The 15,634-nt window shown below is 35.0% G+C and overlaps 1 protein-coding gene across 1 annotated transcript; it reads right to left on the bottom strand.

The window, feature by feature from the left end:
* Positions 1–1,723: 1,723 nt before the first annotated feature.
* Positions 1,724–15,030, bottom strand: LOC142344344 (peroxisomal sarcosine oxidase-like). The gene is made up of 7 exons (XM_075395931.1): positions 15,025–15,030; positions 14,221–14,372; positions 9,372–9,585; positions 6,464–6,652; positions 4,859–4,984; positions 2,824–2,994; positions 1,724–2,086 (listed from the first exon to the last, which is right to left on the bottom strand). Exons 1-7 carry the CDS (start codon positions 15,028–15,030, stop codon positions 1,889–1,891), a joined length of 1,056 nt encoding a protein of 351 aa, XP_075252046.1. The 3' UTR covers positions 1,724–1,888.
* Between the last annotated feature and the right edge of the window lie 604 nt (positions 15,031–15,634).

Genomic DNA, 15,634 nt, shown 5'->3' on the forward strand with positions numbered 1-15,634 from the left:
CTTTATACACTTTAGGGCTGTAAAAAGAGCACTGCAAGGGTCTGCTTTAAGTTGTGCTAACATTGATTTAACAAAATCTAACCAAAAAAAATTTAATTCGAATCACCACATTTAAACCACAAAACTATATCACGGGAAACACAATGCTGCAAAATTGTGTCACAGAAAACAAATTAAAAACAATAATAAATTATTCGCCAAAACTTAAAACCAGACAAATTGACAACTTTTTCTCATTAGACACCATATACGATGGTGGACAGATACTCTCTTAACAAAAGCCGACAAAATATTAACAGACTATATTGAACCGTTTTTATAGTGAAACTTCGTAACACAGACGAACGAAATCTTTTAGTAGGCACAACTTATATTTGAAAGGTCAATATTTTAACCAGTTACAAAAAAATTATTCAAAAGCTCATAAAACCTCGAAAAATCACTAGAACAGCATTGACATCCTATTTAATTGAATCTTAGTCCAACAATTAACAAAAGGAAAATTTATTTTGAGATCTCCGGAAAAAGCTGTTTCCCTATGGTGATAACTGTGTCTCGTGGGCAGCAACGTATTTTATTGAGGTTAGAAGTCAAATTGCAAAGTGCGATTCTGAAGATCGCAAAGGCATTCTATAAAATTTAGATCAAGAGCAAGACACGCCGCAGAAGCTCGGTGGTGGAAGTCAACGTTGAAATGCAGCCACATCTATCCCCGACTTTTTGCGGCATGTCTTGCTCGTGATCCGGAATGTTCTAGAGCTCTTCCTAGATCCTCAGATATACGTTGCCGATTTCGATTTTGAATATCGATAAAGTATATTGCTACACACGAGACACAGGAGATCACTGAGAAACCGTTGGAAAACACAACAGGATACAACTTCACTTGCCCTACTGGCTTCACAACAGATACAATATGGACCGCTAACTGAGGACACTAGTCACGTACTTTACTTGACAGGGACAATTACATTCAAAAGATTTTCAGTTGCAATGCAAATCTCGAAGAAATTCTTAACTCAGGATGGATGAAGCAGATGAAATTGTTTAATGTGTATTTTCCAATATTCTCCATCAATCACAGACTGAGAAGAATCTTTTCTCCTTTATAAATATAGTATAGGGTAACCACCGTTCTAATTGAAGCATATCTTCAGTGGGTTAGTTAGTGTTTTCTTGAGTGGGTTAGTTAGATATATTTAGGTAAGTCTACTTCTCGCGCAGAATTAAGTAGACCTAGCTCTTTACTCTTTAAGTCGTTTAAAGGAGCCCAACTAGGTTAGGTTCTCCTAAAAAAATCTTTTTAAAAAGTCTTGAGCTTTAAGCTTTTATAATTTTGCATAACATGAGTAGAGAGTATTTTTCCAAAGTTACTTGGGCTTTTCAAATAAATTGCAAAAGTGGCACATCACAAAGTTAAACTTTGGTTTTTAAAGTAACATTATTGTTTGACTTTTTACATTGTTTGCAATCTTACACCCAAGAAATTACCCAATTATATAATTAAATTAGTAAAAAAACGCATGAGAATGCACGTAAACTTGTATATGGTGCATTTTTTGTGCGTCACTGCCCAACCCCCAAAAATAAAGTGTTAACCATACCTTTTTATGTGGATCAGGCGAATAAGTTTTTGAATGGAATTAAATCGAAGAGTTCTGTCGCGCAAACTTTTTTTGAGCTCAATTTTTCTGAAAGTCTTCTGCTGAGAAAAAAAGGTCTCTCTGATGAAAAAATTTTCTTTTGAGGCTCTTATTGACCATAAATATTGAATTTACATTGTAGTTTACATCAAAATGAATGATTCCTAATTTCAAATTATACCAAAATTCTGAGATTTTTTTCCATTAACCTCAACTTTTGTTATTTAAGAAAGCCAGAAAATTATTTATTTGCAATCAATCAGCAATCTAGCAATGTTCATTTTGGTTAGATCATATTTCACTGGCTTGTCTGTTGCCAGATTGACAAGGATTTTCCCACTGACTGGGGCCATTTTGAACCCATGGCCAGAGAAGGCGCCTCCCACTACTATCCGGCTGTATCCAGGCAGCTTGTCCATTATAAAATGCGAGTCAGGCGACATCTGAAATTGACTGTGGTTTTGAAATTAATGTTATAGCCTGCTCTCCCGTTATTAACCCCCCCGCCGCTTAGTGGTCATATAACGTCATATAGCCCTCCCTATGGCCCTCACCCTCTCCACTGAACTATTGTAAATATACCGCAGGAGGTTGGTGGTAATTTCATGAGGGGGGGGGGGGGTTTAGTTGGACACATCCGAAAAATTCAACGTTCAGCTCTCCAAAGCAGAACTTTTTCAATGATTCTTTCATTTTCGCTAAGAACGTATACTCAGATTCACCCAGATGTTAGTTGTTCTATTCTAGAGTTCGGCAACGAATAATTTTCCATTTTAAAACACATTTTGAATCATTTGGATCCATTTTGAACTTCCTATAGAAATGTGATAGCGCTACAGAAAAATATAGATAGGGACGGGAGTAAACCTCAGGAAGCAATTATGGTCCCCCACAAAGATTAGTGAGGCTATTACTAACCCCCCCCCCCCCCCCCCAACGCGTTTCCCTAGTCGTCGAGAGAAATTCCCGGTACCCTCTAGCGTTCCAAAACGAAGATACCGAAAGTACCGAAGCCCTCTTACGTTTAAAGCCAGAGATACCGATGTTATCTTACGTTGTTTATGTTCGGTGTTCTAAACTAGGGTAGCTATACCATAAGGTGCCAACATTTTAGCACGGGGCCAACTTTGTTCAGTTCTACCCGATTAATCTATTAAAGAAGATATGAGAAAAACGGTACCGTGTATCTACAATGCTCAATGCTGGCTGGTTCTGGATCAACGTACGGCATTCTTTTCTTGACAATGTCCTTGAGAATAGCGAGGTCTGCATCAATCGCCTCCTGTTTTTCAGCCTCAGATCTGGAACTGTCCTCTGGCTCAGATATCACTGGTCCCTCGTGTCGTAGGAACTATAAAAATTTGCCAAAATTAGACAAATTGGATATTTTCCGATTTTTTGCTTGAGGGAGGGGGGTAAAAAATATGTCATATCTTATTTAGAGAATGAAAAGGTAAAAAGACCTCAAGTTCTGACCGTGGGCACCATGGTGATTTGTGGGCACAAGGCTGATCGCAAGAAAACTTTCTGAGAATCGACTGAACTTAGAAATGATTTCAACCATGCTTTCACCAACCAAGCACACCTTGAATATATGTTAAAAATTAAAAAAAAACAAAGTTCTGACCCATTGTTTGAAAATTGGAGGAAAGGTTGATATCATTTTACGAGTTCTTCGAATATTGTAAGAGTAGCGTCTATTCAAATAACAATGAGGTCCCAATCTACACAGTTATGCAGTAATATTCAGCCTCACAATTTCGAAGATGATTGGGGTATTTCCAACATATTCGGATTTAAAATCAAATCAAACTGCTCAGTGTCGTCAAGTCAACGCTAAAAACTCTCTCTCTCTCTGTGTGTGTATGTGTGCGCATATGTGCGTAAGTGCGTGCGCATGTGTGTGTGTGTGTGTGAGTGTGTGTGTGTGTGTGTGTGTGTGTGTGTGTGTATGTGTGTGTGTATGTGTGTGTGTGTGTGTGTGTGTGTGTGTGTGTGTGTGTGTGTGTGTGTGTGTGTGTGTGTGTGTGTGTGTGTGTGTGGGTATGTGTGTGTGTGGGTGTGGGTATGTATGCGTATATATGTGAGTAAGTGTGTGTGTGTATGTGCTTATGTATGCATTGTGCGCGTGTGTAAGTGTGCATGTATGCGTATATGTGTGTGTTTGTAAGTGTACTTGTATGTGTGTGCATGTGTGTAAGTGCGCATGTGTATATGTGTGAGTGCGTGTGTATACGTGTTTGTGTGTGTCCGTGTGTTTGTAATTATACATATCTTTGTATATATATATATATATATATATATATATATATATATATATATATATATATATATATATATATTTGTAATGTCTACGTGTGTGTGTGCGGGTGAAGTTAAACTATTAAATGTGTTTTGTATTTTGGATCTCTTCCGTTTCGACAGCCCCCTGTAACATTTCAGAGGAGAAAAAGTAACCAAAAACGTTAATACGAAGCTCAAGAAGTACAGAAGAAAAATCTTTTCATTGCTCCAAGACATTTCTTTGTATGTACTGAGAGCAATAGAATGAGAATTTAATACATGGCTCTTTTACTGACAAATTCTTTCAATGGATTTGTTGAAGTTGCCGAAAGCATTAAGTATGTTATGTATTATTAAAGAATGCAAATCTTGGCCTACAAAAACCTCCAACAGAAACTCCAGAGAAAGAATTCTGAAACTCAATCGCCTGAAAACCAGACTCGATTCCGGGAGACATTTTCGAACTTCAAAGCAAGAGACAAGTGAGCCCATGGTAACGGACTTGGTTAAGAAATATTAAGTTTCTGGCTCTAATCAGTGATTTAAACATTTTTGGCTGTATCATTAATCAACCAGTTCATGCAAGCACAACGTTTAATTGAGCACGATTATTTTTTACTTGTGCGTTTTTATTCAGTTACATAGCTCAAGACTTTAGAGATGATCCGGGACAACTCAACGTTAAAACGTGACATGATCAAGAGAAATGACATCAAACGTGAAATGAGTTCGGATCTATTCCGTTGCCCCCCCCCCCCATTACTTTATGCGCCCCCAGTCACAGAACACGTGCCATTACATAGTAAATCATTATGTAAAAATATGGCATGTTCGTCTGGGGGTGCAAATAACATGCGCCCACTAAGCTGGGGGCACAAACGGAAAAGATCGTAAATTTTTCTAATGAACCAATTTGAGAGTGAAGATATGACCTTGAGATGACCTTTCTTCTCCATTTCGGGCAAGAGGTAGACATTCTCAGCCACATGGAACTGAGTCGTGGTTATCTTCATGTCCTCTCTTGTCTCTCTCCAATAAGGAATCGTTATCTTGAAGATCTGAAACAATTAAGGGCAGTGCTCAGTGATCCAGTCGGATCCGTAAACTGTCCTCTCTGAGTGTACAAACTTGACGCTTTCTGATCTTGAACTCTAAAAGTAGGAAATTTTGTTATGTGTTATATTTTGATGTTTATTTATACTCAGAGGAATTAACTCTCCCTCTCTCATACAAAAATTTAAATCTTGGGGATATGATAAACAAAAAAAGAATTTGAATGAGAATTTGAATATCCAAAAATGAAGATCTGAAAATCCAAATGTTGGATATGTACAGAAGGGGACTATAGCACATTTATCTGAGTTCAGCGTACTTCTTAAGTCGAACAAAATTTAACGTATTTTAAAAATTTGGAGCCAGCATTTTCAACACAATTCCGTATTAGATTTCTCATTTATGGGCATATTTCAGCGGATAGTTATATAGAGGATGTTAAAGATTTTTCCCAAATATTTGTCACGTTTAAATATTTTAGGCAGTTCATCAGCCTGGAGGACCTTTCTTGCAATAAAATGTGAGATCTTTTCATTATGTGCCCCCTCACCCCCCCCCCCCCGCTTTAGAGAGCACGTGTCATATTATAGCAAATCTTTATGCAAAAAATGGCACGTGCGCTTGGTGGTGCATAAATAATAAACACCAACTAGGCTTTGTGGGGGGGGGGGGGTGACAATCGGAAAAGATCCAATACGAGAACGTGAAACAATTATTTCTATTTTCTTCAAATAGTGAAATCTTGAGCTCTAACTAACTTACCCTTTATCTGATTTTTATCCACTAATATATTACTACCAAGCACGGAGGTCGAGCATTGCTGTCGAATAAACTGCAAAAATTAAACTGTCCTTTTATATGATCAATTATTATGAATTATATTTATTATCAATTATATTATCGATTACCAATTACTAAGATATATATCGGAAATTATTGGATCGGAAATTGAATCACATAATTTAATGACTACCCCAGTGAAACGAAACAAAAGCATCGTCATATGACACACCGTTATAGGATTCTTGTAACATCTTCAAGACATATATAAACTTGCAATATTTTCGCATATGTTTAAAGAAAGTTTATTCCTCACCAAGACTTTTGTCAAAAAACCTGAAAAGTTAGTTTATCAAGATATTACAGCCCAATTTTGTCAACGAAATCAAGATCAAGGTATGTCTTCCCGGGTTGAGGTTTTGTCGACAAAATGATGTAAGAAGTGCGGTGAATAGCGGTGAAAAAAAACCTTTTTCACCGCAAAGCACCCACATCTTTTAGCGATTAATGTGGTGAAAGCGGCTAATTTTTGTAAATTTTGCGGTTTTTAGCGGTGAGTTTTGTAAGAGTTGCAGTTTTTAGCGGTGAATTAAGAACATTTATCAAGATTAGTTTGAGTGGGACATTTTTTCAGCTATCTCGTTTTCACTTAGCCTACCGACCGCGTTTGAATGCGATAAGCGGAAAGACCCGAAAATTCTAACCCTCAGATCCAGTTTCAGACCCATTGGGGCCAGCAACCTGTTGAGCCAAGTACCAGCACATATGATTAATTTGGATCCTTTGTAGCACACACCACTCTCACATTCCACAATCACTGTGTCATTCTCCTCTGAGATGGACGACACTGGCTCTTTATCCTTCAGAACTCCTCCCAGCTTCACAAATTGGTCCTGAAAATTACCCACAACTTTTTCAATGATCTGAAGAAATGGATGATGGTAAGCACAGTAAACTAGTCTAGACCTCACGTTATTAAAGCGCCGTCCTCGAGCGGTATAAGGCATGAAAAAACTGGACTTATGAAAACAATTTGGAGAGAACCAGGTGTATTTGAGAAGAAATGGTTTCGACCCATGAAAAGTTAGTGCTCGACCAAAGTTGTATATGAAAAAAGAATTTCCCGAGTTATCATATCTTAGTAGTCATAAAAAATCAAATATGATGACATACAAGTCATACGCTATTTCTTAGTACGATCTTTGTACGATTACCAGGAAATCATATATGACTTAGTATGTTAACAAGGACATTATATATGATACCTGCATGATTAGTAGGAGATCATAAAAGAGAACTCATTTGAGACTACTCTGATTAACCTAAAACCATTTATGATAAAAGTATGATTATCAGGAAATCATTTATGATACATGTATGATTGTCAAGAAATCATTGATGATCAATGTATGAATACCAGGAAATCATAAATGATCCCAGCACGATAATAGGATATCATAACATAGTTAAACATTGCGCCAAAATGCCGGAAATTATCCGCCGTTGACCCCGGTGAGAGGCTTTGAGATTAAAAAAAGTTAGATAAACAAAGGTAAAATTTGACTACAACCTAGATTTTTCTAAGTGATAAAAAGTTTTCTGATTTCTTACCTTTTCATTAAATTAGATAATAAGCTGGATTCTCCTTTCAAAATGGAGAACAATTAGCTTAATGCAAGTACAAGGCAGCAAAATACTCAAAGGAACTTTGTTAACTTAAAGCACGACAAAAGTCGTCAACAAACTGTTTTTTACCAAGTATCAAAAGTGTTCTGATTTGGTGTGCAGTTTCATTTATTTCAATAAATGTTGCGAGTTAAAATTCTATCTCGGAAGAAGCATTAAGCTTAACACAAAAACCGATTAGCAGTATACTCTAAGGAACTTTGATAACTTAAGTCTTTAAATAATAATTGTTAGTCTCCGGGTTTTATTGGATTAACCCTTTTCCTTTGATTTCTTGATTTAGCCCTCTGACCTTAAACGTATTTCCGTAAGTTTTTTGAATCAAATTTAAAATCAATTCAGTTGAAACAGAGTTAGGTAAGTCAGAAATCAACTGTGAAAAGCGATGTAAAACGAAAAAGAAGTAAAAAAATTAAAAAAAGATTGCCTAAATAAAAGCCTATGAGAGGTTGACGGCGGCTGTTAATCCTTTATAGGAAAGTTGACAACACTTCAGGACATCTATCAATCTTTTAAGGAAAAGAAAAAGTTAGCTCAATGATCAAACGTTGCTGAAAGTTTTTCCCTCATTTTTAATGCTTGATTCTGAAACAACAATTTTTTTTTATTTCTTGCTGAGTTGAAAATTTTTCGAAACCATCAAACTCTTTTGAGATTTTCATAATTTCTCTGTCATCAATCCAGTGTTGAGTGAAATACTCTTCAGAGCATAACGTTAGATTAATTTTTCATGGCATATGTGTGAAACCTAAAAAGTATACGACAAAAAGTTTGAAAAAAGAGGATTTTCTCACAATTTATTTGCATTGAAACCAGCGATTTGTAGTTAAGATTTTGATCATAAGCTTTCAAGACAGAAAACGTTATGTCAACTTTTAATTTCAGTTGCAATATGGTATATGGTCTACAAGTGATTGAGTCAGCCTACGAAACGATGCACTTTCTCAAGTTGCAAAGAAATTATTAATATTTTTGCACAATCTGACTGTTTAGAAAAAAATGGATACTGTCGGCTCTGAAATGTAGAATATACCTGCGATCAGTTAGGTCCCCTGCTAACGTACAGAACAATTTCTTTTTGCCTTTATTGTTGTGTTTACTGTTCAGTTTCGATTGGGAGGCTCAAGAATAATTATGCAGCTGCAAAAGCGATATAGCGACAGATTGATCCGCTTTATCCCATTTTTGTTTCCTTCCAAAATACAATCGGGAAAAGCCGTGCTTGTTCCATGATGACCTCTAAAATTGTAATCGTTTTCTCCTACACTCTTTATTACTAAACAATTACACAAATTTATTTTGCAAGCGGAATAATGAAATGTTGACAAGTTAATCCTCTTTACCACATTTTTAAACAAAAAATCAAATAATTTCAGCAAAAAGTTTTTATTTTTTGTCCAAGAAAATTTTCAAACAGTTAATCCTTGAAATTTAACTATTTTAACTTATCACTTGAACTACAAATGAACACATCTAAAAAATGCCTGCAATTTTGACCAGATATTCTGGTATCACTGCCCGAATTTTTACCTAAAACTACTTTTCTGAAAAATTAAATGAACGGTCAAAGTAAACTCTAGCTGAACCTGAAATTACCTGAACGGAACAAAAAGAATTATCTGAATTTTTTACTGCCTGATATTTTACTTCCTGAATTTACTTGAAATTTTTCGGAAATATTACCTGAACTAATTTTTTTTGATCACGCGAAAATGAACAATTAATTTATTTTCGTGGTTATCAAAAGTCGTTCTTTTGTTTTTTGTTGCAGTTTTTCAGATAAAAATGTTTGTCAATTCAAAAATTTGATCCTCGCGGGGGATAGTTGTTTCGTGAACTTTCCTCTCTAGCTCTTTTTTCACTGTAAACTCTTGCTATACTTAAAATTACCTGAACAGAATTTTTTCGCATATATAGGGTACTAACCACAGTGGCCTTTAGACAAAAATCTGGTCGAACTGCGCCCATTTTGTACTCTTCCAAGACATAGGCCATCTCCGGCTCAATTCTCATCATGGGATACTTCTCGTTGGCTTCGTCAGTACTCAACACACTGTATGCTATATTAAAGTCTTCCAGATTTTTAACACACGGATCCAGCACAGCTTTTGAGGAGAACAGACTTACGCCTCCAGTTAAGCTGAAAAATACCTGTCGAGGTTTTGTCGAAATAGAAAGAAATATTCGCCGAAAAACTTAGTTTTTCACAGCAGTAAACTTACATCTTTTAGCTGTGAATGTGGTGAGAGCGCTGAAATTTTGCTAGATTTAGGGTTTTAAGCAGTAAAATTCTTTTTATTGCATTCCGCTGGCAGCAGAGAAAAATTTTGTCAGCCCTGAAGTTTTTGAAAGTTCAATAGTTAACCGTCAAAATTTTTATTCGAGATAATCGGATAGTAGACTAGCAAGACTTTTTAAGTGTGCAATCTAGCAAGGTGAAGATAAATTATGTATTACAAAATTCATGAAAAATCATTAACAGTTGTCGAGCAGGGTGCTAAATAATACTGCATGCACAGGCACAGCATAATCCCAGACGATGTTTTTCCAAAATTTTCACGATTGAAGAAACCTTTTACCACTTATAAGCTCCATTTTCGACTATTATGCGCAATTCAAAAATGGAATCAATAAAAAACTGTCGTGGTTTTACTCAAAATGAGTGAAAAGCTTCAAAAATAATCTGAGTTCGAAAGAAGGGAAGAAAAATTTGTAATTAAAACAGCAGAAATGTTTCAACAAACTCTAATTGAAACGCATAATCGTGTAAATACCGTATAATAAACAGGAGTCTTGCAAAACTTTGAAGAAATCTTTTATATCTGATAGTGTTAGTTAATGGAAGAGAAACAATTTTTTATACTTAGCTGGCTAATCTTACATTCTATTCGTACTTGAACTTACAAATGAAGTTTTGTTTTCTTTCGATTTATTTCCTAAATCAAATAAACCTAGAAATTTTGGGCGCAAAATGAAAGAAGATGCCTCAATGACAACCAATGAGATAAGATCTTAACTAGAAAGAGCTTGAGTGGGATGAACAACATAGGATGATTAAACATTGGTGGCATACAAGTGATTCAAATCAAAACCAATAATTAAGGTGGAATTGGGACTCTGCAAAATAATTCAGATCAAAATAATGTCATTTTTTCCAGTTAAATCGATTTTTATATGGTAGATTTTGTGGTTGTCAAAAATTTGCTGCTGGCAATGGCCACTTGTTCTTGCTCTAACGGTACCGAGGTTTTTGTTTTTCTATAGGTAGGTAGTTCAAATATATTGCTGCTAAACAAGTTATCACCATAACAACATTTTAGATGGAAAACAACTTAAAAAACCACCAACTTTGTTGAAAGAAGTTACACTCAGGACACACACAGCAAAATTGTTTGCTAATTTTGTTTCCGGGAAATATTACGAAAACGGAATAATTTTCAGGCCGAGCCGAAGTGCAATAACGTTGAAATGAGCACCATTGTTTTATTTTTCTGGTATAGCTCAGATTCTTTTAATTTTAATTAATTTTTAATAAACTATTGAGATTCACTCTCCCTATCTAAATTTATCAAAAACAATTCCCTTCAATTATTTTTTCACAATTAACACCACTAATAGCCAAAATCTATTTGGTACTTTTCTTGCATTCTGTTTTCCAGTCTTGAAGGTCAAATCAATGGATTAAAAATTACGGATGAACAGTTAAAAAGCTGAACACACCAATGCCCGCAATCAACATGATACGATTGATTGGCACATACATTTTTATATCCTCCTCTTCAATTTGAATTGAAGTTACACAGAAAAATTCGTCCCTGAACTTACATATGAGGTTTTGTTTTCTTTCAATTTATTTCCTAAATGAAGAAGTAAACTTAGAATTTCTGGGCGCAAAAAGAACAAAGATTTTTCAAGGACAACCAATGAGATAAGAGCTTAACTGAAATTAATTTGAGTAGGATGAACAACATAGGATGATTAAATTTTTGTTTAAAAAAAATGATTCAAATGAAAACAAACACTTAAGGTGGAATTGGGGTTCTGCAATATAATTCAGATCAAAGTAATGTCATTTTCTCCATTTAACTCAATCTTTTTATGGTGGATTCAGTGGTCGTTAAGAAATTGCTGTTGGCAATGGCTTTGTATTGTTGCAGTAACGGTACCGAGGTGTTTGTTTTTCTTTACGTAGGTAGTTCAAATATATTGCCGCTAAACTTTTGATAGAACAACAACGTAGACAACAACCAACTTTGTTTGGAAAAATTACACCGAAGACACACAGCAAAATTTTTTGTTAGTTTTGTTTGCAGCAAATATTAGGAATAAGAAATAATTTTCAAACCGAACCGAAGCGCAATAACGTTGAAATAATCACCATTGTTTTAATTTTTTCGTATAGCTTAAATTCTTTGAAATAATTTTTACAAATTATTGAGATTCACTCTCTCATTTTTAGTTTTTCGAAAACAATTCCCTGCAATTATTTTCTCACAATTTAGACCACAAGTAGCGGAAATCGGATTGGTACTTTTCTTACATACTGTTTTCTAGTCTTGAAGGTCGAAAAGGATGGGTTGAAAATTACGGATGACTATTTAAAAAATTGAACACATGAATGCCTAATAATCAACGCGATATGATTGATTCGCAGATAATATATCTCACAGTTTTTTAAAAAAAAATTGCAGCAAATTTTTTCATTCTCCTCTTGAATATGAATTGAAGCTACAGAAAAAATAATTTAAACAGATAATCTCAGTGATTTTTCGGTCCATTTTTACCAAACCTCCCAATTTATTTTATATTCTGCAAAATCTTCAGAGGAAAGCGTTTGAAACAATAAAAAGCAATTAGATTGAATATTTAATAAATATTAAAGATTTCATTGAAAAAAGTTTTAGGCTATAATTGAATGTTTTTTTGCTGAGCAAGAACCTGAAAGTATAAGAATATGAGTTGTTCTGTTGTGAGAATGGTTAAAAAGCTCAGCTTAGTTTAGCTCAGCTTAGAATTTCAGCAAACAAGTTAATTGAACAGTTAGCGATACAAACCATTCAAAAATTCGTGAGGACAGAAAAATTGCATAAAGTAGGAATCAGTTACAAAACTTCGAACACCAAATTGCGCAACTAATTTGGGTATGGTTACCAGTTTAACATCGAAATTTGTTGAATAGTTCACAACTTTTTCAGTTTTTTGCAGTTATGTTTTTCTACAGGAACTGCGAACAAATTTATTAGTGATCTGGATTTGACTCAAGGATCTTCATTACGTCTCGTCATTCCTATGGGGAATCATTCCTATTACAGATTTCTCAGTAGCCTGATAGTTTTTTTTCAGTACATTCTGTAACACAAATTTTGTAGGTGTAATCATACCTCAAATGAAGATACCGCGGTGATGCTTAGTATGTGTGGTGATACCGAGTATTTCTCCTAGTGTTTGGCAGGCGAAATGCAACAGCAAGAAATGGTTAGGCAATTTCGCTGCAATGCAATTTGCAAGACGCTTAAACCAAATTTATAAAAATTATTATTTTTGCTTAAGATCTATTTGACAAAATAAGCGAGGAGACAAAATTAGTCGAGATTTTTTTTAGAAAGAACATTAGTTGGCGATCTTTAGCAAGCATTACAAAAATTTCAAAATTTTTTTTGTCAACTAAGTTTAAAGAAAATCATCCATTTTTGTATAACAAACTGTCCACTCACCCAAAAAGTGGGCTCGGTTTCAGCTGCATTTTAAAAAGAGAAATTGAATCACTGGAGAAAGAATTGTACTGTTCTGCTATCAGGTTTGCATCGGAATTTCATTAACCGACCGTAAAAACTTTGTTTCTGTTTATGTTCAAGTAGGCTAAGAAGAGCTAAGAAGAAAAAGGCTATTAGGTACACCCACGATTGTTGAGGTTTCAGCTTAATTTTGGTCCATAATCACGTAAGAAGTGCGCTCATTGAACTAAAATTGAACAGAAAAATTGCTTAATGAGTTTATCTCAAAAATTTTCGTCATCCTTTACCTATTTTCTGCTTACATTTTAGCCCTTTCAGCGCATTTTATGCAATTTGTTGAGAACATTTTCAATTCAATTTTGTTACCAAAATTTTTCCGAAATTTTTTCAGAATATTAAATATTTATGACAAGTTGCCAGATAGAAATTTATAATAGAATTTGGAAAATAGATTGAGGAGATTGTGTTTTTAAAATAATATATGACCTCGGTTGAATCTGTATATATAGCAGAGCATACCATACAAATTATGAAGAGCATTTTCAAAGAATTTTTGTCAACAAAATTTTGATTTAGGCATTTTGTAGAGTTTTCAGTAACATTTTAGAACCGCGCTGGATTATCCAAGTTGAGTTGTGCGCTTTTAACGTCAAATTATTTGAAAAAGGGATCACGCTGAGTTCGCTAAAAGTTAGTGTTGCTCTTGGCTTTTCTGGTATATTTTTCAGAAAATATTGTGACCCGTATAAGGAGGCTAGAATTGTATGACTGATATACAAGCACAAATTATTTCCTGAGATGAAAACATTTTATTGTTCATCCCAGCTGCAGTTTTGTGCACCTCAGCTGCACATGTGTTCGTTAAAAATTCAATCAATTTAGATGAAGTTTATTTTGGCACACTAAATGCTGATCGATTTTTTTTTCACTAGATTTCATGAAGGGAGGGGGAACTTTTTATTAATGTATTGGGTAATTTTTTTGGTTGAGGCGATAGTTTTGATTTCTCTGGCCCTTGTTTGTTTCGAGTATTTCCTTACTTGAGCAATTTTTCGCCTGACACTTTTTCCAGGTCCTCCCATTCGGCATATGCCTCTGGCATCCACTCGGCGTATTCTGGAAGACTGCCATACTGGTACCGGATGACACGACTACCCCCGTGAGAGCTCCCGTTTTCATGACCAATTCCAAACTGAAATCAAAAAGCTCAGTCAGATATTTGCATAGTATAGAGAGTTCCTTAAAGTTGCAACGCAAGCGAACGTTTGAAAAACTCCTGGCATGCATATGAGCATCAATATGCTAAAGTCCGCATGTTTTAAATTTGAACTTTGACCTTTGAAACGTTCAATGCCGTTGCAAGTTCAGTGGACTAAATATAAACCAATAAGCTTAGCCAGATTGCATAGTAAGTAGCATAACTTTGAAATGCTAACGAACTTTTCAAAGCGTCTAGTTCAAATTAAGAAGAGAGAAGAAACATATGAAATGGACAAGCGAACGTTTCGACAAGCGAACGTTTCGAACGTTTTCGACAACCGAACGTTTCATCGACAAGCGAACGTTTCATTCGACAAGCGAACGTTTCATTTTACGACAAGCGAACGTTTCATTTTACGACAAGCGAACGTTTCATTTTACGACAAGCGAACGTTTCATTTCCGACAAGCGAACGTTTCATTTTACGACAAGCGAACGTTTCATTTTACGACAAGCGAACGTTTCATTTTACGACAAGCGAACGTTTCATTTTCGACAAGCGAACGTTTCATTTTGTCGACAAGCGAACGTTTCATTTTACTGTACAGTTGCTTCTACGTTTTAACTTGAATTGCTCTTTTAACCTCCATGTTTTAAAAAGATGATTTTTGCTTAGATTAGATATATTTCGCTTGCTTTTACGAATTATACCCTTATTGTTAATATTGTTCCATCTGTAAATAAACAAATTGTACATTTCTACCGCAATGCTATCCCTCCAATCCTTCGAGAAACTCTCTAAATGCGAACTTTATCAAATTTATGTTGACCTTTTCAAAAAAGTTGAAGAAAAAGATGACCTTATAAAAAATTATGTTATACAATGCAGCGTTTACATCAAAGAAAGCAGACAGGACGGTGATCAGGCAACATACAAAAAAGATCAGGAAGTACCACATAATTTAAATAACAAATACAATGTGAGAACGTTTCAACTTTTAGTATTCCAGAAAACACGGAGAATTTATTACTTGGAAGTAGTTTGGTTAAGAATTTGGTCAAAGATAATTCAATACCGCAAGACATCTGCATTCACGCATATAGAGGTTCAACAACAAAAGAAAAGATAGCTGTTCTAGAAAAATATCCCGAGAAAGAATTTAAAACTGTTGTTTTGCAAGATGGAACCAATTCGATTTTAAAACAAAAACATCGTGATGTGAACGACCTTTTCAATGAATACATTGAATTAGT

Source organism: Convolutriloba macropyga, chromosome 8, assembly GCF_964194025.1.
Source record: "Convolutriloba macropyga chromosome 8, txConMacr16.3, whole genome shotgun sequence".
NCBI lineage: Eukaryota > Metazoa > Xenacoelomorpha > Acoela > Convolutidae > Convolutriloba > Convolutriloba macropyga.

Coding starts and splice junctions, on each gene's coding strand:
- LOC142344344 (XM_075395931.1), bottom strand. Junction 9,586..14,220: donor TCAGGCGAAAAATTGCTCAA/GTAAGGAAATAC, acceptor GGTATTTTTCAG/CTTAACTGGAGGCGTAAGTC. Junction 2,087..2,823: donor TTGAGCATTGTAGATACACG/GTACCGTTTTTC, acceptor AGTCAATTTCAG/ATGTCGCCTGACTCGCATTT.